At 41.1% G+C, this 24,812-nt stretch overlaps 1 protein-coding gene across 11 annotated transcripts in view; it reads right to left on the bottom strand.

The window, feature by feature from the left end:
• Positions 1-24,812, bottom strand: part of LOC117461154 (focal adhesion kinase 1-like) — a 50,208-nt gene that overhangs the window by 13,621 nt on the left and 11,775 nt on the right. Inside the window, exons 9-25 of one of the 11 annotated variants that reach the window (XM_071205836.1) lie at positions 24,698-24,775; positions 23,845-23,955; positions 22,939-23,056; positions 22,597-22,627; positions 22,110-22,180; positions 21,686-21,703; positions 21,057-21,113; positions 19,243-19,263; positions 17,755-17,852; positions 16,989-17,073; positions 16,772-16,872; positions 15,914-16,029; positions 15,438-15,538; positions 15,179-15,268; positions 14,800-15,004; positions 3,509-3,620; positions 1,319-2,185 (exon numbers count right to left, since the gene is read on the bottom strand). In XM_071205836.1, coding sequence (XP_071061937.1) covers positions 1,319-2,185; positions 3,509-3,620; positions 14,800-15,004; positions 15,179-15,268; positions 15,438-15,538; positions 15,914-16,029; positions 16,772-16,872; positions 16,989-17,073; positions 17,755-17,852; positions 19,243-19,263; positions 21,057-21,113; positions 21,686-21,703; positions 22,110-22,180; positions 22,597-22,627; positions 22,939-23,056; positions 23,845-23,955; positions 24,698-24,775 — 2,280 coding nt within the window. The remainder of the gene's footprint in view (positions 1-1,318; positions 2,186-3,508; positions 3,621-14,799; positions 15,005-15,178; positions 15,269-15,437; positions 15,539-15,913; positions 16,030-16,771; positions 16,873-16,988; positions 17,074-17,754; positions 17,853-19,242; positions 19,264-21,056; positions 21,114-21,685; positions 21,704-22,109; positions 22,181-22,596; positions 22,628-22,938; positions 23,057-23,844; positions 23,956-24,697; positions 24,776-24,812) is intronic. The other 10 variants (XM_034102913.2, XM_071205839.1, XM_071205838.1 and 7 more) reach the window with 10 other exon arrangements.

Genomic DNA, 24,812 nt, shown 5'->3' with positions numbered 1-24,812 from the left:
TTCCAAAAACAGGGTCACCTACCAAAACAAACTCATGTGTAGTACTACTGGCCAGAGGTCAAGGTGACAGAGAGCCAGCTCTGAATCAACAGGCTGGTAGAGACAGAACGTTGAGGTAACTCTTAGAGTGTATTCATAGCAACTGTTTATCCTAGACATCACAAATGATTACAAACTTCAATTTGACTTAATTCAAAACAGAATGTAGTACGAGTTAAACTATATCAAATGGTTATAGCTTTCCTCCTTAACAAGGCTGAGACCCGGGCCTGTGGAGTGGAAAAGTTGTTGAATTATAGCAGCATTAGTTCTGGACTTTGGGTTCCCCCTAGAGTAAAGAAAAGTATTTCACGTTTTCTTTTGACCTTGCTCTATGTCATTTTAGTTTGATTGAAATGTCAAAGCAGGTTAAAGGTAGTTTAGATAAATGATATGCATATTTGTCTTCTGGCTTATCCATGATTTACTGTATCTAAGTCCTACGTGTGTGCAAGGTGTCTGACTGTTGGTCACAGGATTTAGGATTGATGTGGGGCACCCTGAACAGGCTAGAAATAGGTTACACTAATCCCAGGTCACATCAACACAAACATAAATATCTGAAACTACATTCAATCACGACAGAGGACCTTCAGCAGCATGTCCAACACAAATAAAACATGTCATGCAAAAACATGCTCATTTTAAAAGTCACTGGTGTTGTCAAGCATTGTTTTAAAAATCACTGCACTCAGTACAATTCAACGATTCACAAATGAGTTTGCGCTTGTTGGTTCATTCAACAAAAACCGTTGCAACATTTCTTAAAAGATGTGTAGTTCAGACTGGGCTTATTTTTGGAACGAATGTGGTAAAGATAAAGAAGGAAATGAGAAGGTCAGGAAAGTCAAGGGACTGATTGCAGCGACGCACCAAATGATACTTTTAATAAATAATACCTAAGAATGTCTTTATTCTGAATTGTAAACGTTGCTTGTGTAGTCATGAATACTTAATTAACAACAAATCCCTTAAAAAAATAGATTGATAAGACATTTAATTTCAAGATTCTTTAGGGTTGAATGCAGTTATTGTAAGTCACTTCGGATAATATAATGTAATGTAATGTTAAATAGATTACAGGTACAAAAGAGGCCATTTTTAATCCATCCAATGTATCAGCAGTCTGTAATCAATTCTTTGAATCTGGAATTTCTCCCCTTGGATATTCATCAAAGGGGCTACACTCTTGAATGTTGCAACGTTTTTGATAAAGACACACGTTTGTTTTAGTAGTTATAAAAACAGCTTTAGCTCAGGTTAACAGTACACCACCTGCCTTCGTGTGTCTTTCAGAGCAGGGGATGGGGAAAGCTGTGTTGGTAGCTACAGGGAGGCGTGGCATTCGACTGGGTGGATGGTGGTGGGCGGAGGACAGAGAGCAGGCAGAGGGTCTCGCTGTACGTGGAAGAGTGAGGGGGGCAGGAGAGACGAGCGGGGGCCTCCCACATGACTGCACAGCAGGGTGTTGGTGCTGGGGGTCACAGTCAGTTTGTAATGAAGTGCTGGGATTAGTTTGGCAGCCGGGGTGAAAGCTGCGCGGCAGAGTTAGGGTTTTAGGATTAGAATTTGACTCTGGCTGGATGTTTTGGATGGTGTGGGGACAAATATTTGACAGGTTGCGGGGAAGAGAGTTTAAGTTAGGACTTGATTGGGAGAGGAGTGGGGAGGAGAGCCAGGGATGGGAGATGTTTGACTTTGGCTGGGATGAACAGAGCAGGTGACCGTTAGTGGGGGGATTTGTCTTGTGTGGACAGCTGCCATTGGACCAGCTCTCTGAACTGTTGTGAGGTGGAAAGCAGAAGTTAGGATGAGACCGTAGGGATAAGCCGGGTTTGGATTCAGGGTTAAACTTATTGTTGTGCTGAGAGAAAGTGTGATTGTAAAAAGTGGAGTTTTGAAAAGGAAGTGATTGAGGCTGAGGGTTGGGATCAGAGGAAAAGTGATGGGGAAATTGCAGAGATGATAAGTAGAGCGGAGGAGCGGGTAGGTGAGAAGAGGTGAAGGGAGACGAAGGATGAGGGTTTCCAAGGCAGAGGGAAAGCTGTGAGGCAGAGCGCTGGTTTTGATGGCAATGGTGGAGAGGTGAAGGAGCAGAAAGACAGTCCAGACTGAAGGTGGGCTGCAGGGAGGGGCGACGGCTGGGCTGCAAAAAGATAGACAAGGGTAGAGGACGAACACAAGGAAATAAAAAAGGTATCATAGAAGATAGAGATATGTAGTAGACAGGTGAGACAGACAGGGAAGAGCTGAAGCCAAGACTGTAACCAAAGCCATACAGCAAGTGTGCCTCTGAAGGGCGTAACATGTTTTACAAACAAGTAAACACCTTTCACTCCAAGCAAAGCATTTACATTAATGTTGTTCTCAATGAAACAAAATGCAGCATTGATTAAACTAGCAAATCTCTAGCAAATCTCTCAATCCTAAAACTACTCTGCAACACATATGGCTTTAGTTATGACCAAGAGTAGCAGTGAGCAGATGCTAACAGCAGGGGGCATGAGGGGGGGGCGGGGGCATGAGAGGGAGAAGCAGCCAGCAGCTGGGGAAACAAGCTGTGAGTTGGGATGGCGCCAGTGGGGGTGGTCATTATGAACGAATTAAGAAGTACATTTTTTTTTTCAGGAAACTGACATTTGAAGGTAATGGTTTAACATTAAACATTTGAAGGTAATGGTTTAACATTAAACATTTGAAGGTAATGGTTTAATTTTATAAAAAAATAAAAGCAAGATAACCGATCCAGTGCTTACATATATGTATATAACACAAATCAAATATGTCTCCCTTGTTCTAATATACTAGAATGTTTTATGAACAATAACCTTCCCACTGCAAGATCACCATAATACGTGATCACAAGAAGAAATGCCTACATTCTGTCAAAACATAAGCTTTTCAGATAAAACATATTCAATTTATCAAAAACATGTCAATGCTGCAAAAGGCCAGAGTCAATGGACCCACATTTGCTTATTTATGTGAAAGCGCATTTCCCCTATAATATGGAACTGTAACTACATGCATCAAACATTCCTTGAAAAGTTGTGATTCAAAAGCATGAACATGTACAGTTTTCAATTTGATCAAAGTAAGGAAACCATACTTTACAACTGACTTCAGAAATAATGTAACATTACAGGGGTTCTGCAGAAACCTTGCATGTTCAAACTAGAGGACTTATTCAATCAAAGAGTTACCAGATGAATAATTTCAATGTCTCGATATTAAATGGTGAACAGCCACAATCATGTGTGATGCAGCAAAAACAGACAACAGAAAAGATGTCACCAACTCAACAAGCATATCAGAGAGGCTAACGGAAGAGAGCATGAGTCACAATGATCAGGGCGTCTCATTGCTAACAGCACAAACACAACAGACACTTTATTACTACACCTGTTGCACTCATACCAACATAAACACACAGACAGAGACACAAACATGTGGTGTGGTGGTGCCTTACTTTTGGTGGTGCTTCATCAGACCCTCCGGAGTCCCAAGATACAGTGACCTGCCTCCTCATCTCCATCCTGCTCCTCTCCTTCTGCTGGAGCTTCTCCTCCTCTAATATAGTGCTGGAAAAGAGAACAAATACACAAGATGATCAAACAGTACTGGTACCTTGTTGAATTGATTTTGATCTACCACTGGAACATAAAAAAAGAAGAACTGGGAGAAATAAGTAGATAGTGTTGTCTCTGTGACCACCCACAGCATACATTAACATTTAGTATTTATCATTAACACATATTGTAGTTATCTTAAACAATATTATGGTACAGCATATTCTGCTATTGTGTTAGAATAGATTGTAGCTTTATTGTCCACCAGGTTGGAAATGTTATATTGGCTCACCATAAAAACCAGACCATCAGTTAGTAAAAAACACATAGAAAAAGACCATACACAACACACATTAAACAAGTCAATGAAATCATCTTAGTCGCTTTAAAAGGTTAAGAGTAGGCCATGTATAATGTGTACAAGTGTATAAGGACTTAAATGAACCAGCCAGATGATGAAAATACCTACCGCTTACAAAATGTACTAAATGAAACGAGCAGAACAACAAATACCTGACCCAATAAAGAAAATATGAGGTACTGAGTTTTGCATGTATTACTTTATATCCTAGTTCACACTACTATGTAAACACATCACAGTCAGCTGGGGTGGTTTTCTGTCACAGACTCTGACTCCATGAACACACACAGCATTAATGATGTCAGCTTATTCACTGTGTGCTGCTGACACACACACACACACACACACACACACACACACACACACACACACACACACACACACACACACACACACACACACACACACACACACACACACACACACACACACACACACACACACACACACACACCACACACACACACACACACACACACACACACACACACACACACACACACACACACACACACACACACACACACACACACACACACACACACACACACTAACTCAGGCATAAGGGGCATTCATCCCACTCTTTGTACAGAGCATCAAAACAGAAACTACTAACATCATAAGAGGAATAGTTTCCTTTTTTGGTATGACATGTCTTGCTGCCAAGGCATCTACGCCAAAACAAATTGTTTTACAGCAACTCAAGTAATACATTTATGTGCATAAGATTCTATTGAAACGCATTCAAGTTTAAGCAATGTCCCACGGCCCAAACCCAACATTTTTAAGGTCTTATTTCGCCAAAGATACCACACTGAATTTACCCGCTACAATTATCCTTACTGACCTGTTCCCTGGGAAAACTGCTGCTGAACCAAACCCAGACTCCCAGAGGAACGGGCTGCTGCTGGTTCCTCACACACAAGACTGACTGGATGAACAATCCAACACACACTGTCACACACTCTTTCTACTCTCCTTTATTCAACAAGAGCTATTTCTGGTAACAGCATTACCCTTCTGTTCTGTTGGGTCCCGCGGTGTGTGTGTGTGTGTGTGTGTGTGTGTGTGTGTGTGTGTGTGTGTGTGTGTGTGTGTGTGTGTGTGTGTGTGTGTGTGTTCATGCACCTGTCAAAGTCAGTCTCCCGTCAGCTCCTCTTCCATCGCAACACACATATGTACAACAATCTCAATTTTCCACTAAATTATTAAGCAGTAAAACACATGAACACAGGCTTAAACAACTACAATAATCAGATAGAAAAAGTCATACAAATCTGAATATTAGTTTAAATAATAATAATTATTATTATTATTATTATTATTATTATTATTATTTCGGTTTACATTTCCCATTGTTTCTCTTGATCAGCAAAAAGAAAGAGTATTTAAAGGTCACCTATTATACAAAATCCACTTTTCCATGTCTTTTATACATAAACATGTGTCCCCTCTGTGTAAAGAGATTCTGGAAGTTTCAGGAAAAAAGGTTCGCTCTCTTTTTGTCCTGATCCATTTATATAAAAACCTGTCTGAAAATGAGCTGATCAGATTTTGGCCACTTTATGATGTCATAACAATTTTTTGGCTTGTGTAACCATTAGCCAATCACCAACCAAGGTAACCCCCCCCCTTCCACCTTATCACCTGAATCTTCTCCTAGAGCACCATTGTGTTATTTTTAACCAAATCTCTCTCAGAGGGGCGTGGGGAGGGGCTCCTTATTTTCATCTAAAGTAACAGACCGAGAATCAGCACTTTTGAAACGGGGCTGGAACAGAGGGGATTATGGGATGCTACAATGCATGATCTGTTTGGTATTTGGAGCCAAACACTTCAGAGACATGTTTTGTATATATCCGAGACCTGTAATATATTGATGAAAAAGAGTATAATAGGAGAACTGTAAAGCATAACTGCATTGTAACACTTTTTGTAACTCTTTGTTTTCCTTTTCATCCAGACAACCAGACATGAATAAATCCGCCATCACAGTCCAAACGGTAAATTGCATCATGCATTAATCTGTGTGACGACAATAACTTCCCCTGGCAACATCAATGCATTCTCCCCCACCTCCACCACACTCTGACACCTGGAAAAACAAGGCCTGCTTAGATTATTTACTCAGGCTGGGCTGACTTTTCAGCACCGCCCTGCTTTACTCTCACGTACTTCTCACCTGAGAGCTGCCCTGTACGACCTCATCTAAACTGAGCAGCATGATTTAGATGTCTGAGTCCAGGTACACTGAGATGTAAACCAGACATTCGAGGATATCTGCATAAAAAGCACACTGAAAACTAATCCCAAATTCCCCCTTTGATTTGTAAAACGTTATTACCGGGAAATGTCTTTGAATATCCTTGTTTGAGAATAAAGGATTCCCTTAAAGTGTTACTACCCAACAACTGCAGTAAGAAAATAAACAACTGTAACTTGTGAATTTGTCTAATCAGGACTTATTTTAAGCTTCAGCTGAACTTCTGAATTTATTTTTGCAACAGAATAAGGAGGATGGATCCTGTTCTCCATCACTTACATTGAAAACACCGGACAAAGGAAACTCAGGACACAAATATTACAACGTCCAAAAGCTGTGTCATAGGGTTTTAAGTCAGACTTGATGAAAGTCGTTTTTTTTTATGAGAACATCAAAAGAAGCACAACCGACTGATGATGTTTAAGAGAAACTGCTCTTAAACTGCTGCTGGATCGAACCCTGTGACGCAGCAGCATCTAGTGAATGCTGCACACATTAAGCTGTGTACAGTTAAATAGAAATACATGACTTTATCAGACAAAAGACCCCCACCACAACTTTAAGAAAGCCTGATAAAACAAAAAAGGCAGAATATAAAAGAGACAATACTTTACCTTTAAAACAAGCAGATCAAAAAGCTCTGGAGAATATCCAGACAAGCTCTTTTAGTGAAATAACATCACCACCAAAGGGATGATAGGCCAGCTGCACTCAGCACTGAGATGCTGCAGAAAGTTAACACGAGTAGCCACGAAAGATCCCAGCAACGCTAAAAGGGTAAAATGTACTATTCCGGGCAGGGTGACACAGACAGTTGACTGAACACAAAGACTGCAGGCTACACTAGTTCTGCGTATCCTTCTTTCATTCTCTCAGTCTTTATTCTCTCTCTCTCTGTTCTTTGGAAAGCTGTAGCTGCTGGCAGCTGCCCACTGCACGCACGCACACACACACACACACACACACACACACACACACACACACACACCACACACACACACACACACACACACACACACCACACCCACACACACACACCACACACACACACACACACACACACACACACACACACACACACACACACACACACACACACACACACACACACACACACACACACACACACACACACACACACACACACACACACACACACACACACACACACACACACACACACACACACACACACACACACACACACACACACACACACACACAGACACACACACACACACACACACACACACACACACACACACACACACACACACACACACACACACACACGTTGGTCCACCGAGTAGGAAAACTGTAGTACTAGCTGAGAGCTGCATATTTGGCAGGAGAGACCTATAATTGATATTATGATATAAAGGCCAGCCAGACCCAAAGTAAACCAAACTGTATATCCTTATATGGCAGGACTTTTCCCTATTAATAGTCAGCGACCACATTTAACGTGGTCAATATTGACTTGGTTTCCAAGACACTGAATGAGGCACATCGGGGGTTCCTCACTATTTCTTCATGCCACAGTCAATTAAAATAATTGTTCTACATTTTCTCGGATTAGCACTCAATTGCAGTTAGACGTACTTTTCCACACTGGGTTTTAAGCCCATTACAACATGTAACCACACTCAAACTGTACATGTTTGTAATAATTTGCTCGTGTGGGTATTGTCCACAGTAGATGACCATTACATGTATGTATGATCTGTATGTGTAATGTGTATTTGTAAAGCGCTTTGAGAGTCATTGATAAAGCGCTATAATAAATATAAGGATTATTATTATTATTATGTGTCGGACTGATGAGTAGACCGCCTTTATTATACTATTATTTGTTTGAAACCAAAATAGAAAAAGGGTAAGATTAAGAGGACACAATGACAAGGTGGAAGAGAATAGGAGAAGATAAGAGCACAAAAAGTGCAGTTTGAAAGTACAAAAAGAGAGAGTAGGACGAGTACAATTGGGGTAAAAGAGGAAAGCTGACATCGAGATCATTGGCAGTGTAATTGTGATGGAATTTAAGGTGTTGGTCACGCTGGTTTTTAGCAAACTCGTAAAAACCACAGGAGTGAAATGTGCACTCTTATTTTCCTGTTTCTGTGTTTTAGAGAGAGAGAGAGAGAGAGAGAGAGAGAGAGAGAGAGAGAGAGAGAGAGAGAGAGAGAGAGAGAGAGAGAGAGAGAGAGAGAGAGAGAGAAAGAGAGAGAACAAGAGAGAACAAGAGGAAGAATGTGCATGTTGAATTGATTTTAAGGCATTTAGCTTTGCGGTTGTTTTATCTAAATATGTATATACGAATGCAAGCCTCAAAATTAGCATCATGGTGTAAAATGTTAACAAATATAATCAGCGCCTTGTGTTGTTTACCTCGTTCAACCAGTTTAGTTACAGTTTACATCCATGTTTGTCCAGACTCACTAACTCACATTCAGTAAGTGCTGTAAAAGGTATTTTAAATAGATTATATTTGGAAGGATTTCATAATAATACATTAACAATACATGAATTAACCTTTAGATGACACATTCATGTATTAATGAATAAACGGGGGAATCTCTTTGGCACATCAATCTGCAAACCAACAGTTCATATTTTGAAGGCAGACTAGTTTTGGTGTAAATAAAGTGGCAGCTAACATCTGGAATGCCGCTGTCGTGTTTAAGAACAGGATCTGTTACAGGATGTGTATTTTGTAAATTGTGTAATTGTTTTTATTTTTAATCTTGTTTTATGTTTCTTGGTTAATATTAAGCCGTCTTTGGCTCTTTTCTTGCTGTAACAAATGCACATTTCCCCTCTGTGGAACGAATAAATGTATTCTGAAGAAATATAAAAGAGTTAGCAAACTGTGCACAAAATGTAATCCAAGTAGTGTCCTATTGTTTCAGCTCATACACTCATATCCTGTTGTTTATTTAATGAATGTAAGATCTGTGTTGCAAGAATACATCATCATCCGATTGCACTGTAGAGCTACAGGATCACTTACAAAAAACTGCAGGTCTGTTCCTGTCTGTATGATTATGAATTGTTGAGTCATGGTGGCTGGGAAAAGCTCTACTCCTACTCTAAGCCTACATAAATCTAATGTATGAATGAAAAAGAAACAGTGCTAACTCTTCTTACAATTCTGCCTTCGGAAAAACGTTACTTTATTCTACAAAACTATTGATTATAACTGCATGGTTTTACGGGTCGTCAGAAGGAGGGTGTTAGAATTCAAAGATGTAGCACATAGCAGAGCCAACATTCTGATGAAGCATCACAACACTGGAGCGAAATTTAAATGTACTGATATTCAACATGTTGGTGGGCCGGATTTGTGAAGGCATGTTGGGGGGAAATTATGATCTGAGAGCTGTGGGTGTTATTTTGGCTGCCAGCATGCTGTGATTAGCAATAATTGTAATCACATACTGTAACCCCTCACTGGCAGATATAAATCATCAAACATGGCAGATTTATGGAGTTTCTCTCCTTTGCAACTGGCACAAGATGACGACTGACACAATGTTACCTTATTCCTCAAATGGGCCATTCTTATCGACCCTTAGTACATTAATAAAACAAATTGTGAACGGTCTTGCAAAGTTATTTGCGACATAATATGACTCTTGAATACGTTGGACTCTTCCTACTGAAAGGGGAACATCACGGTGATGACTGACTCCGGGACTACCGCAGCAAATTGTTTAAAATGCGTACAGTGTTGTCTAGCTCCGCCTTATCTGATCAAACTGTGGCCAGCATATTGTCTCCTGATGGATAAGATCTCTCTGTTTCCTAATCTGTCTCCGGGAAAAGATGGTAACAAGGCAGTGATGTATCATTTAACAAGGAGGCGAGGCGTGACCGAGATATCTCATTTAATCTATCTCTGTCATTATCATATCTTTGTTGCCATACCGACCATACAGTTATCAGCCCAAACAGGATGTTAAGTATTTGGACAGTTTTGTTATGACACCATTTGAAAAGAAACATAAAGGTTAATGTGAGGGTACAAATTAACTTAAAGGAGAGGTGTCATGGACATTTCCACTGATCATAATTCCATTGTTGAGGTCTACTAAAATAGAAAAATACTGTGCAATTTTCCAAACTCACATTGGTTTCGCATACAGCATCTCTTTAAAGTATGTGTATTCAGCAGTATTCACTTTCTCCACTAAACGGCTCGCTGCAGCTCTTGCCCCCCCCTCCCTGTGAGCATAGTGTGCTCCGATTGGTCGGGACCAGTCGGGACGTTGTGAATCGCGCTGAGCTCCGTGGAGGTGTGATTTCCTTGTTTAGCGATACACAGCGAAACACAGCCAAACTCACCCTGAGCACACACAAAGTCACAGCCGAAGTAAAAACAATAAGTGTGGCTTGATATTGAGTAAGAAAAAGGTTGATAAACGCTGTGAGAATGGGTCTGCAGAGAGAATTTCGCCGCGATCCCAACTGTCTGTTATCAGCCTGCAGCCAGGGAGGAGACATCAGCAGAGCTGCATGCACTGAGTGTGTGAGGAAGTCGTGGATTGGTCAATTTGGACCAATCAGCGGGGGCTTAACGGCTCCGCGGACGTAACGGCTCCACGGATTGGCCCATTTGGTTCCGGGTACCGCATGACCGTATCGCGACATAGTTCTGGGCGTGGCTACTGGGTGCTTCTACGACACAGCACCTAGGAAGTAAAAAATGGACAATGACGTTTCACCAACGAGGCGTTTTGGGGAGGTGTTTTCTGTGGAAGTCGGAAACAGTACCGAAGGAGTGGCAGACCGGGGTGGTGGTCCCCCTTTTCAAAAAGGGGGATCAGAGGGTGTGTGCCAATTACAGAGGCATCACACTACTCAGCCTCCCCGGGAAAGTTTACTCCAAGGTACTTGAAAGGAGGGTCAGGCCGATTGTCGAACCTCAGATTGAGGAGGAACAATGCGGATTCCGTCCTGGTCGTGGAACGACGGATCAGCTTTTTACTCTCGCAAGGATCCTGGAGGGGGCCTGGGAGTACGCTTATCCGGTCTACATGTGTTTTGTAGACTTGGAGAAGGCGTATGACCGGGTTCCCAGGGAGTTACTGTGGGAGGTGCTGCGGGAGTATGGGGTGAGGGGTCTCTACTCAGGGCCATCCAATCTCTGTACTCCCAAAGCGAGAGCTGTGTCCGGGTCCTTGGCAGTAAGTCGGACCCATTTCCGGTGAGGGTTGGCCTCTGCCAGGGCTGCGCTTTGTCACCAATCCTGTTTGTAATATACATGGATCGGATTTCGAGGCGTAGTCGTGGGGGGGGGGGGGGGGGTCTGCAGTTCGGTGGACTAAGGATTGCACCACTGCTTTTTGCAGATGATGTGGTTCTGATGGCTTCATCGGTCTGTGACCTTCAGCATTCACTGGATCGGTTCGCAACCGAGTGTGAAGCGGCTGGGATGAGGATCAGCACCTCCAAATCTGAGGCCATGGTTCTCAGCAGGAAACCGATGGACTGTCCACTCCAAGTAGGGAATGAGTCCTTACCCCAAGTGAAGGAGTTCAAGTATCTCGGGGTCTTGTTCTCGAGTGAGGGAACAATGGAGCGTGAGATGGGCCGGAGAATCGGAGCAGCGGGAGCGGTATTGCAGTCGCTTTACCGCACCGTTGTGACGAAAAGGGAGCTGAGCCAGAAGGCCAAGCTCTCTGTCTACCGGGCCATTTTCGTTCCTACCCTCACCTATGGTCATGAAGGATGGGTCATGACCGAAAGAACGAGATCGCGGATACAAGCGGCCGAGATGGGTTTCCTCCGCCGGGTGGCTGGTGTCTCCCTTAGGGATAAGGTGAGAAGTTCGGTCATCCGGGAGGGACTCGGAGTTGAGCCGCTCCTCCTTCGCGTCGAAAGAAGCCAGTTGAGGTGGTTCGGGCACCTAGTTAGGATGCCACCTGGGCGCCTCCCTAGGGAGGTGTTCCAGGCACGTCCAGCTGGGAAGAGACCAAGGGGTAGACCTAGGACCAGGTGGAGGGATTATATCTCTTCGCTGGCCTGGGAGCGCCTTGGGATCCCCAGTCAGAGCTGGTTGATGTCGCCAGGGAAAAGAAAGTTTGGGGCTCTCTGCTGGAACTGCTACCCCCGCGACCCGACCACGGATAAGCGGCAGAAGATGGATGGATGGATGGATGGATTTTCTGTTTTAGAGTTTTACTCGCTACAGGGTGTACTTTGAGGGTTTTGACTCTGCACACCGCTTACATGCATACAAACCTTCATAACACACAAGGGGACGGGTAATAACCGGAAAAGCATGACATGTCTCCTTTAAAGGGGACCTATCATGCAAAATGCACTCTTGTACGTCTTTTATACATGAATATGTGTCCCTGGTGTGTCAGGGAACTCACCAAGTGTCAGAAGATACAACCCTCTCTCTTTTCCTCTATACCCAAATCTCTAAAAAAGGGGCTGTAACAGATCTGATACAGACTGATCCAGATTTGAATTATTTTCTACGTCAAAGGGGTGCTCTGCTTAGTGGTCAATTCTCCACCTATCAGGGGAATGAGAGGTTGGGGCACGGCCGGCCATTGTCGCACGAAAGCGCTGGAGACGCTGTAGTACATATGCCAGGCCTGTAAGTGGCGCTGTAGTCTGCCACAAAAGCATCGAAGAAGACTTCCCGCGCATGGTTGCCCTTCTGTTTATTCTCCGCTGTGGCTCTTTTTCTCCCTCCTCGAGGCAAGCGTTTGCGCCTCCTGCATTAAAACAAATGAATAATGACTCTATATAATCATATGTATGTTTATGTGTAATGTGCAGCGACGCGGTCATTATGGGGAAAGAACACCGACGGGCTGATCAGGAGCCCGACGCGAAGCGGAGGGATCTAGATCGGCATGAAGGTGCACATTATCCCGCTTATTACACATGGCCACATTCTCAACAAAGTAACGACATGACTCCCAATATTAATTGAAATGCTTTTATGGATTTAGAAAATTATTTTATTGATTTAAAAAATAGTTGTATTGATTTAAATTGACATGCATCCGCTAAGAAAAATAGTCCGTTGTTACTGTTTGAACTAACGTAACAACAGCAGGAACTGCTTCAATAGCGTTTTTGAGGAGCTTTTTGATTACAGATTTGAAAACATCGCTGCTTGCTTTAAAAGTAGCACAATTCATTATGTCAAACCTTGGAAAGTATCTAGATATCCCTGCCCTAATGCCAAAGTAACTGCACACTGAATATGTGTCGCCGTTTGATGTCTATGTCTGGACCGCTGCGTAAAAAGGAGGGTTTCTGCCCCATTACTTCTCTTCTTACTTCTATAAGAATAAAACACGGGGACGGAGATCTCTTTTTCGCCCCCTCTTCTGACAGCCCAGCAGCTGATCTCAAAGCACGCTCCCCTCTCCTGCAGGGGGGCGTGGTCAGCTGCAGCTCACAGAATCAGCCCCCTGCAAAAACAGCGCTGGAAAGAGCAAATAGTGCGAAATGAGGCATGGCTAAAATGCAGGATCTGTTGAAAAAAACTATATTTATATACTTTATATAGGTATGGCCCTACAATATATTGTTCAAATATAGCATGATATGTCCCCTTTAAATATATATTATTCAACCAGTGTGGATTTAAACAACGCCAAACACACGTATAGGTGAAGATAATGAACTTCACAAACTTCAACTTTAAAAAAAATCTGCAAGTTAGGATATTCTTATTATTTGTTGAAAATGATAAGATACATTTTTATCTGGAGAATTTAGTGGAGTGACAAGATTTATGCCGTCATTTCCGTAAATTAAGATAATTAAATTGAATCTAGTATATAAAACTGGATTAAATCAGAGCAGACAAAAAGCCAGGACAATAAAATGATCCAGTCTGCCTCTTCAAAGAACAAATAAGAAGACATGTAAATGAGACCTCAGATGGATAACATCTCCGTCCCTCTGCCTGTATCTGAACGGTGAAAAAGACAAAAGCCAGAGTATGTGGCCTAATTGTAAATGGAAAATACTTCCACTGATTTGGTTTGATTATATAACAGACAGTGACCCCTGCTGTCAGGAAGGTGTAAGGAGCAAAAGTAATTAACTGTGGCACAATCCTTTATCTTAACTACAACTGAGAAAATAGTATAGATTAACATGCAGAAGGATCAAATGTAACAACTTGACTTTTAAAAGACAGGCAGGCTGGTAGTATCATTTTGAAAACAAACTAATACTGTCGTTATTGGGGTAGATATAGGGGGAGGCTATCTTAGATAAAACGTACATTTTAAAATTTCGTTTTACGATGTCTAGGTTCTTTAACTCAATGCATTACACCTTAACATTTCTGCAAGGGACACAAAAATGCCTATTTTGCTTCTTCATTTGAGGTAAAGTAAATATTGAAATACGATAAATTATCTTTCTGGCAAAGAAGAAAAGAGATAAAAGAAAAAGAGCATCAGTGGTTTGTGTCCTTGAGCAAGACACTGAACCCCACATTCCTCCAACTTAAAGACATAAAGTAAACCAAAATATGTTTGCACTTACAGATACACAGAAAGACACTCACACACTCCATTAAGTACCTCAGTTGTGTTTTGAGTTCAGTGAAGCGTGGCCTCTTGCTGGGATCATACGACCAACACTTTGTCATCAAGCTGTACAGAGTAGGAGGGCACTGAGGGGGCATCGCCAGGCGCTCGCCGTTCTCTATCCTGCCGATGACGTCGTTGTTCTTCACACCTTGGAAAGGCTTGATGCCGAACATGAGGATCTCCCACATACAGACGCCTATGGAAAGACAGAAAAAGTCAGTCACTAGAGACTGAGATGGCAAGAAATTGGCTCTTAAATGCTGCAAAATGCTGAGAGTAAAGAGTGAAAAAGATTCAATCTAAACATTTTTATTAAAAACCTTACCCACTGAAATGCAAAGAAGAAAGCATGTCAACACATTTAACTCACCAAACATCCAGACGTCACTGGCTGTGGTAAATCGCCTGAAGTTGATGGATTCAGGAGCCATCCATTTAATAGGTAGTTTACCTTTAGAAGCTGAAACACAGAAATCAGAAGGACGGTGTTACACTTTAATGATCAGCTAAAATCATGATTTGATGATTTGATTTGCTCCATAGGTTATGAGGATCAAAGATGGTTAAAAGGACACGGTTAAGTGAGGAATTATCAGGAAATGGTGTCTTTTTAAAGGTGTTATATTTACCTTTATAATAAGAACTATCTTCCATGTATCGAGACAAACCAAAGTCCCCCAGTTTTACACAGTCGGCTGTGGACACCAATACGTTCCGTGCTGCGATGTCCCTGAGGAGCGTAGAACAAAAATGGGAGGAAATCCAAAACACTTCGACATTTATTTTATTTATTTACATGACCAGACATTTCTCACCTGTGGCTTCTTGAAAAACATCATGATAATATCATTATTTTAGATTTTCAGGAAACCACATGCTTGGAGTTGGTGACAATATTTGTTTCCTCATTTCCCAATTTTTTAATTAAATGAGACATACGCTGTTCATTGTGATCTTCCAATAAGGTTGCAATGCTGGACTATGGTTCGAAGGGAATATCTATTTTCCATAAACTAATATTGTTTCTTTATAGGTTGAATCAAGCCCAATTTAAAAAGCAACTATATCATTGTAAATGTATATTATATGAGACTTTTATACATACCTGTGTACAAAGCGCTTGCTCTCCAGATATGCCAGTGCCGTGCTGAGCTGGGATGAGTATAAGATGAGAGAGGCCAAGTCCAGACTGTACTTCCTCACCTGGAGGAAGGACCGCAACTGTGGAGGAGGAGGAAAACAAACACAAACAAAGGGATGAGAGAAGGAGAGGGAGAGAGGAACAATTAGATGGTGACAGAGTTACAGAAATCAGGAAAAGTAGAGGTAGACAGGGATATGAGAAAATTGAGATAGATGGGCAGAACGAGAGGAATAATAACAGCAGTTATCAAACAGTTTTATAAATCAAACTGTGCCATTACTAGAATAAAAAGGAACTATGCAAGATAAATTAACGGGGACATTATCGTTTATGTCAACAACAGATTGTGTGACGTGGTCCATGTGGGTGTATCCATATAAGGAAAACCAATATCACAAACCAATGAAAACAGAAATATAAACCGAAACATATGCAATTCTTTTGTACTTATTAACATACTTTCACAGAGGAATCTTCTTACTTTCCTGCTCGATTTGTGTCCTTACATCCCAATGTTGTTGTTTAATGCTAGAAGACACTTATCTAAACAACTGAACGAAGAATTTTAGACATACATTTATTTAAAAAACAGACTAAGTGTTTTGTGCTGCAATTTATTGTATAATCTGAATTCTGCCATAAAGTTTAACCTGATAAATTCTCTCTTGCTGTTTGACAAACAAATGTGTCAAAACAAGAAACACTTTCGAGGTATATTTTGTACCAAACGATTACTCCAATCCTATTTTAAACACATGCACATCCATGTAATCCAGCGGATAATGAACACCCTTATAGGAGTTGATATCAGTGTCGTACCTCTCCGAGTGTGCAGAGCTCCATGATGATCCACACTGGATTCTCTGTAATGACTCCCACCAGCTTCACGATGTGCGGGTGGTCAAACTGACGCATGGTCACTGCATGGAGAGAAGTTCAGATCATTAGCAGCCTGCATGATTTTATGTAGTATTCTGAAAAGTATTGAGAGAATTGTTAGCAGGTAACATTTGAGAAACACACACGAGGACCTTACATGCTTCTTGGAGAAACTTTTCCCTGACGCTGTCTGACGTTGAGTTCTTACACGTCTTCACGGCCACAGAGAGGTCCGGGTTCTCCTGCAGAAAACAGAAGTGAAGAAAATGTTCAGCATTACAACAGAAGCAGCTGCATTCAGCAAATTCACTGCCTATTAAAATACACTGAGCCTATTATTTGTTTGTTTATCATATAATAACATGTAACGATGAGATGTATAGGTTAATCCTCATGGTTTATGAGTGGCAAGTCCATCCCATCACTTCCTTTTTCTACAACTATACTGTGCAGTTATTGTAACGTGAGTTCAAGCTCAGTTTATTATTTGTAGTCTAGCTTCAAAGCGACTTTGCAAGAGGGTGAGAGAGAGAACAAAGATAAAAGAGGTTAGCAAAAGACTGCATTAATTAAACACACAAACGTATAATAAGGCCAGAAGCAGATTTAGATGTATTTCGTAAGATGTTTTTTTAAATCTACTACTATTGTACATTTGCAATGAGTTTGAATGTATAATTTATGCAGAATAATGCATTTACATGTAAAGGGAATTCTATAATAGGCGGTTTTAATTATATTATTCAGATATAAAGCTACTTTTCATCAAGAGCTACAGATATTAAAGATATTGCACCCTTACGTGTGTGTGTGTGTGTGTGTGTGTGTGTGTGTGTGTGTGTGTGTGTGTGTGTGTGTGTGTGTGTGTGTGTGTGTGTGTGTGTGTGTGTGTGTGTGTGTGTGTGTGTGAGAAAGAGACATACCGGGCTGTTGTAGACTCCTTGATGGACGTCTCCAAACTGACCCTCTCCTATGCAGCGTCCCAACTCAATACGATCTCGCTGAATCTCATAGTCCCTTGCTATACACACAATACACATAGACATGAACACAAAGATACAGACACACAAACAGATAGGACCTTGAGATGCAAAAAAAACACAGCAACTTAATCAGCCCTTGCATTTACTAAGCTTGCTAGAGTGATAAACAATGTGCAGAACAAACTTTGTTCATCTGAGCGACATTATCTGGTTTCATCGTTGTTATTCAAATGTAATTATTTCTAGATGCATAGTTAATTAACCTTTCTCCTCTGACAAGCTTAGTTTTAAATCAATTAGCATAGCTCGATGTCATCAGCATGCAACAACAGCATCAGCAAACCACATCCAACATGCCATGTAACACAGAGGAACTACAGCCAGTAACACTCAGGGTATGTATGAACACAAATGTCCACATTCAATTAAATGCAATATGGATAAAGTCAGGTCAATTATACAACAGACAGGTTGGGCAGGGGTTCAAATCTCACAGAATAATCCAGGACAAGTTGTACTTGTGCTTGGTCCAAAAGGAATATGTAGTGAGGCTAGTAAAGGTTAAGCTAGTCGAAAAGCACAATTTTTGTATTCAGTTTTGAGAAAATAGGAATGAATGGGTCTGTGAAGGGTTGGCTGCTGAGAGGCTGGTGGTTTGCAGACACTGTTGACCTGACTTTGTCCATGTAATCAGCACATGGAAATAGCATATATGAGCATAAGTGATTTGACAAATCTCTTTCTTGTCTTTTACTGTTTCGAAATGCCCAGCAAATGTGCGTCTTGAGACAACTACAATAAAACATCTGTAGTGGGAAGGAGACTAAATGGAGCTGCAACATACAGTAAGAGAAATGTACAGTCAGCCATAATTAATGCCTGTGGGCCCGGTCTCCAAATGTCGCCCATGTAACCTGATCTTAAAATAAGTCGATCTCTATGGTTAAACAATAGTGTGAGACTATCCTGTTTGTTTGTGGTTTGGCTTTTAAATGTTTTGGCATAAATATATATAGGTTTCTTTTTTAAACCTTTCCTTCTCCTGACCAAAGTTGTAAATAGGAACATGCTCTCAGTCAACTTGCCTGCTTCAACGATATATTAAATGTTTTTAGTAGCTTAAATGAGCAGTCAGAGTTTCAACAGCTTGCCTTAAGTCAAGCGTGTATTAACTTTGCAATAATGTAAACTGAATAAAGTTGCAATATTTTCTTTGAAAACAAGACCAATGTCCAACCACTGGGGTTCAGTTCTAAAGCTACCATCAACACCAGAGGGTAGGTGGGGCTCTTATCAACAGGGCAAGGAAATAAATCGAGTATTACGTTTAGGTTTACAGCAAGCAAACATAAAAGAAGGATCACAACAACCACCAAATCAAAGTGCCATCACAAAACAACCAGACTTAAGGTACGTTCCAATCATTACCTTGATCTAGTCCATAGTATTCTGGGAAACATGGGTTAGTGGTAGGAGACAGAAATAACTAGCTGTGAGTACAGAGATCCAGAAACTGTGACTGCAGTCGATAACAATTGCTATGATTTTACTTTTGATAGTTTAGTTATGGGTACTGTATGTCAGTAACTATAGCCAGCACAACATTTTAATATCTAAAATAACTTGTCTTAGACTTTTGATGTATTTTGTCTGAAAGGGGTTATTTTTGTTATGTGAATAAAAGAAAAATAGCTAGCAACAAACACCCTCAGTCACCCCTAGCTGTGTTTTATCATACAAACCCAACTTTAACCCCAAAAGGACCTCTTTTAAATTTGATGGCAACCTGTGGTTTGCCAATACGGATACTGCCACCCTGAGTCGAGACATGAACAGCTTAACGTTACCTTGGCTGACTTGTTTGAGTGTATTTAATAAATTAGATCACTTTTAACTAAATCAGCCATTTACTTATCTAAATGAATCCATTCAACATGTTTATCAAACTAGTAGATATCATGGACACAGTGCTGTGCAGAGAACACATTTAGCTGTTTTCTGTTTCAACTTGCTTGTTCTGTGTTTGTGAGTTTACATCTGCCCACAGGGCTTTGGTGAAAGCTATCATTTATGAATGGACAAAAAGCAAAGCCATGTTGATATTTTCGCTTGCATGTATCAACTTAAGCTCGTGATAGCCAGGCAACATTTTAAGGCAGTTAACATCCCAGCTCCTTTTCGGTCATACATTCATGTGTTAAATCTCGTCTGCCTGCGAATGTTGCCTTTTTAGCATCACCTCTCAGCGTTTCGGTGAGCTTAATATGAACAATCCTAAACCTGGTGGGCAGGCTCCACATGGCAGCAACAGCAGCACAGCAGGGCCCTCTTAATGTGTACTCTCATACATAATCCCATTTTCCGCAAAAATGCAGAGACCCCACTTCAAAAGACCCAAACTATCCCTTTAACGCCAAATACAACTCTACATTGTAGCTGTCGAGATGAACACTTATCTTAAAAAGGTGAATAGCAGGAGACAAAGCCTGTGAGAAAATGTTTACTGTACCGTAATCATAGCAGCGGGATAATATCTCAAAGTAGTTTGAGGAAGCCGAGACATCTCACTGACACAAATACAGTTTGCAAAATGTGGTTCAAGTGGTTTCCTCTTTTGTATAAGATGCTACATGTGACCACGGAAAATGTTCATTCATTCAAGCGTCTGTCATTATCTTGCCTGCCATCCCTTTCTACACCAATCTAAAGAGCATCATTTATAGCTAAAGTGTGAATAGATTTATAATTAGGTCCAACTTATAATTAGATCCTCCAGTAATGTGGAGTATGATGAAACATTTTGAACAGCTCATTTAAAGTATTTCAGGATACTCTTTACACTCTGAATAATGTATATCCGGTTGCACTACAGTTGTAACGCTAATCGCTTGATTAAATAAAAGATTAGTTATCGTGTTACCTTGTCAGTGGAAGATGTTTTGATTGAATATTAACAACCATGAGGAAATGCCTGATCAAACATACATACATAATCTCTTTTCACCAACACAGACACACAAATGCATGTCCTGAGATATCACTCACTCTCACTCTCTACCCATTCTCGCATGTCTCAAGAGGTCCAACAGGTGCACAATGATGACCAGGGGTGTTTTTCTCAACACCAGCTGCCTACAATGTTGTAATTGTGTGTGTGTGTGTGTGTGTGTGTGTGTGTGTGTGTGTGTGTGTGTGTGTGTGTGTGTGTGTGTGTGTGTGTGTGTGTGTGTGTGTGTACTTACTTGAAGGCATGGTATAGGTGTCCTCTTCATCAATGATTTCAGCATAGTCGTCCGTTTCTACAGAGCAAAGGGGTGAGGGAATAAAAGAACAGAGAAACATTTAGTCGAAGTTGGTTAAACTAAATAAAAATAATAACAGAGATAGAGTTGCCAGCAAGCTTACAAATGACACTACACTTTGATTTAACATGCTGAGCCATCTGGACAGATTCTTAATTACTACTTGAAAGCTATCAGACAAAACATAAACCAACTCAGGAAGCTCTGCCAACATCTTTAAATAAAAGAAATGAGTAAAAAAGGCAAAAGTAACCATCATCACACAGATGTACCTTTCCAAAAGATCCTCAATATGCCCAAATCCAAACACATTAACAGCAATTTCAAAATGCATTTACTATAAAACAGCCAGAGTGAGAATGTAGGACAGAAGAGTACAACAGAGAGAGAGGGACAGAAAAGAGGAAAGGGGAGGGATGGAAAAGTCATTCTTTCCACAGAAACAAGTTACAGAATAACAGGTTGAGTCATGGATAAGGCTGAAACAGTTACAGGCAGATACAGAGATATATACGCACATACAGTATACTATTGAGTCACTAATTCGGGTTAATAGAAAGAGTGTTTACCATCGCCACTAGTCTGACCTGCAGAAGCAGCATGAAATACACACAGGGGGAAAGAAAGGATTAGTTTCATTGTTAAAATGTATGAGAAAAAGGTCAGTGATATGATTTATTAACTCAGTGCTATAGCTAGTGCTATGGTCTTTTTCATTTAACTGTGTGTAACGTTGAGTTAGTCAGAGGTCAGTAGGCAGTCAGAGGAAGAGACAGTGACTAAAGCTCTCCATGGGGACATCTGGCGAGACAAGGACTCTTCACTGCACACACAGATGAGGCTTTATAGAGGGAGCAGCACGCATATCTATGCGGCCTTTATCTGACTGCTTGTCACTGTCATTCCTGACATTTAGAGCAGAAGACAGACAGGAAAATCGACAGGGGAAAAACAGACCAACAGGAAAGGAGAAAGCGGGACAAGCATTTATACCTGAGACACAAACAGCTCGGGTCCGTACTCCTTCCATCCGCTTTTCCATCCGCCTCTCATGATTTGAAACTCTGAACAAGAGATGAGAAAATCCGTTTTTGGACTTATATTAACCAAAACAAAAGTATACAGTTGCAGCTATAGTAGATACAAGCAGAGGAATGAGAGCTCTTTCACATCCTGTCATGTGTGTAACTTGACAATGTAGAATATCAGACAATTAAGGACAAAAAGTGTCTATTTCTTATAAAGGAAATTCCCTTCACTATACTGGCAACTAAATGTCCTAAAATGTTATCATGAAGATCAATATGCTGGTCTGGACTCGGGCCGTGGAATAAAAAGAAAATACAAATTCCTCCACAAATTCTAGTTTTCTAATGCATCACCTGAACATTGACTTAATGTTTTGTGTTTCTCAGGAAACTGACGCCTTGTTGATTATTGATAAAGCAACTGATGTAACAAAAGGAGTCTGGTGACTTACTTGGGGATGGATGGCAGGGCTCTGTCCCCCTCTGCAGAAACAAAATCAAAACATTCATTAGATCCAGGACATCACCGCAGCCATTTCTTTGTAGCCATAGCTATTTTTAGAAGCCCTTGCTTAACATCTGCTGGTTATTCAAAGTGACATGTGTAAAGCCTCATCAGCCACAATATGACTTGTATACTGTTTGAAAGATGGCTGACAGCAAACCAGAATACTATTTATAGTACACAGACATTTTTCTTTGCTTCACGATATTATTACCAATCGTAAACATAAAAATGATCTCAATCATCATTTTACTGCAAAACGATATGTAAGAGGAGTTGTGCGCCCTACCTTTGTGGACTCTGACGATGAAAGAGTGAGAAGTTAAGGAGACGAGCCGACAGTAGCCGTCAATCAAGTCAGCCATGTTTTCTGCCGTAGTCAGCGATGCCGTTGTGACTGTGAGGGGCTTCACGCACACATACACACTCGGGGTTAGTGGGACAGAGCGTTTCTTCACAGTGACACAATGAGAGCTTTATTAGGGATAACGTCTACCAGTGCGCACACGCACACACACACACTCTTGCACTGAGGCACACATGCTTCTCCCCTAGTAAGGCCTGCTGCAAGGCGCGCACACACACACACACACACACACACACACACACACACACACACACACACACACACACACACACACACACACACGCAAACACACACACACACACACACACACACACACACACACACACACACACACACACACACACACACACACACACACACACACACACACACACACACACACACACACACACACACACACACACACACACACACACACACACACACACACACACACACACACACACACACACACACACACACACACACACACACACACACACTTCTCCCCTAGTAAGGCCTGCTGCAAGGCACACACTCAATCCTGACAACACACTGACACTCAAGTGCAGATGGCAACACCCGCTTCACCCTACTGGGTGATGTTTCCCTCTTTTCTACATCCTTCTGAGGTTTTCTTGTAGAATGTTTATTACAACTCATTAGAAAACAATGTTTAACAAAGTAGAATCTCTTCCATGTAAAAAAAGGGACATTTATCAACAAATGTAATATAGCACAAGGTATAACTGCAAACCCTATATCCAAATAGACAATGCAATAATAGTATGTAAGGTGTGTGTGTGTGTGTGTGTGTGTGTGTGTGTGTGTGTGTGTGTGTGTATTCACCTCTGGCGCTCCTGCTACGTTGAGCTGCAACATGCCTTTCCTGTCCTTCTCCTCCAAAGGAGAGTACTGGATGGACTGCACCTGGTTAAAGTTAGCTAAATGTGTTGGCTGCTGAAACAAAGACAAATACATAAAGAAATCAATACAAATCAAGAAGGTACAACTTTCCATAAAATCATGCTGACCTTTATTCAGCTCAGTGGACATTATCTACTCAAAGAACTGTATACATATTTTTACCAGTTGGTCATGCATTTCTATTTTACACACAACAATAGCAACCACAGCATTTATAAATGTCTAACACTGAGCATGAGGAAGAAAACGTCACCAAGTTTCAATGTGTTTATAAAAGGTCAAACAGTACGAGCTCCGTTTAATTATCATGCAATAATCAACTCAATTCATTCTAGATATGTTGACGGACAGTTATCATTAAGTAGAATTGTAATAACTCAATGTCAGCACTGGATTTACAGGTGTGCAGCTGCTTCCTTCATCCCTGTACCAAGCACATCCTTAATGAGGTTGTGTATATGTGTAATCATGTCCCCAGGTGCTCAAACATATGGCTTTAATGGATTCCTTTACAGAGTGATTTCAACTCGAACAAGGGTGAAGAGAACTCTGTCCCCTGTAGCTGAAAACCAGTAGATGGCAGTATGGTGGATTGCCACTCTGGCCTTCAAATTAAAAGTCTGCCTAAAGCAGTAGTTAGTATTCAACACCAATGCAGTATAAAATAGTGAAGAAAGAAGGGAACAAATAAGGGAACTCGATCATGTCTTTGCTGGAAAAAATCTAAACTGAGGATGATCTTGTGAGATGTGTCATATCTTAAGTACATACTTACCATTGAGCCCTTATCTGTAAGGTAGCTGATTCCTTCTTCTGGTCCGATAGCTAACTCTACCGATATTACCCAACTAGACTAGAGGGGGAGAAATAAAAACAGATGGAAGAATACA

Source organism: Pseudochaenichthys georgianus, chromosome 16 (genome assembly GCF_902827115.2).
Source record: "Pseudochaenichthys georgianus chromosome 16, fPseGeo1.2, whole genome shotgun sequence".
NCBI lineage: Eukaryota > Metazoa > Chordata > Actinopteri > Perciformes > Channichthyidae > Pseudochaenichthys > Pseudochaenichthys georgianus.
The sequence above is the reverse complement of the archived record's forward strand: the minus strand, read 5'-3'. Positions and strand labels throughout refer to the sequence as shown.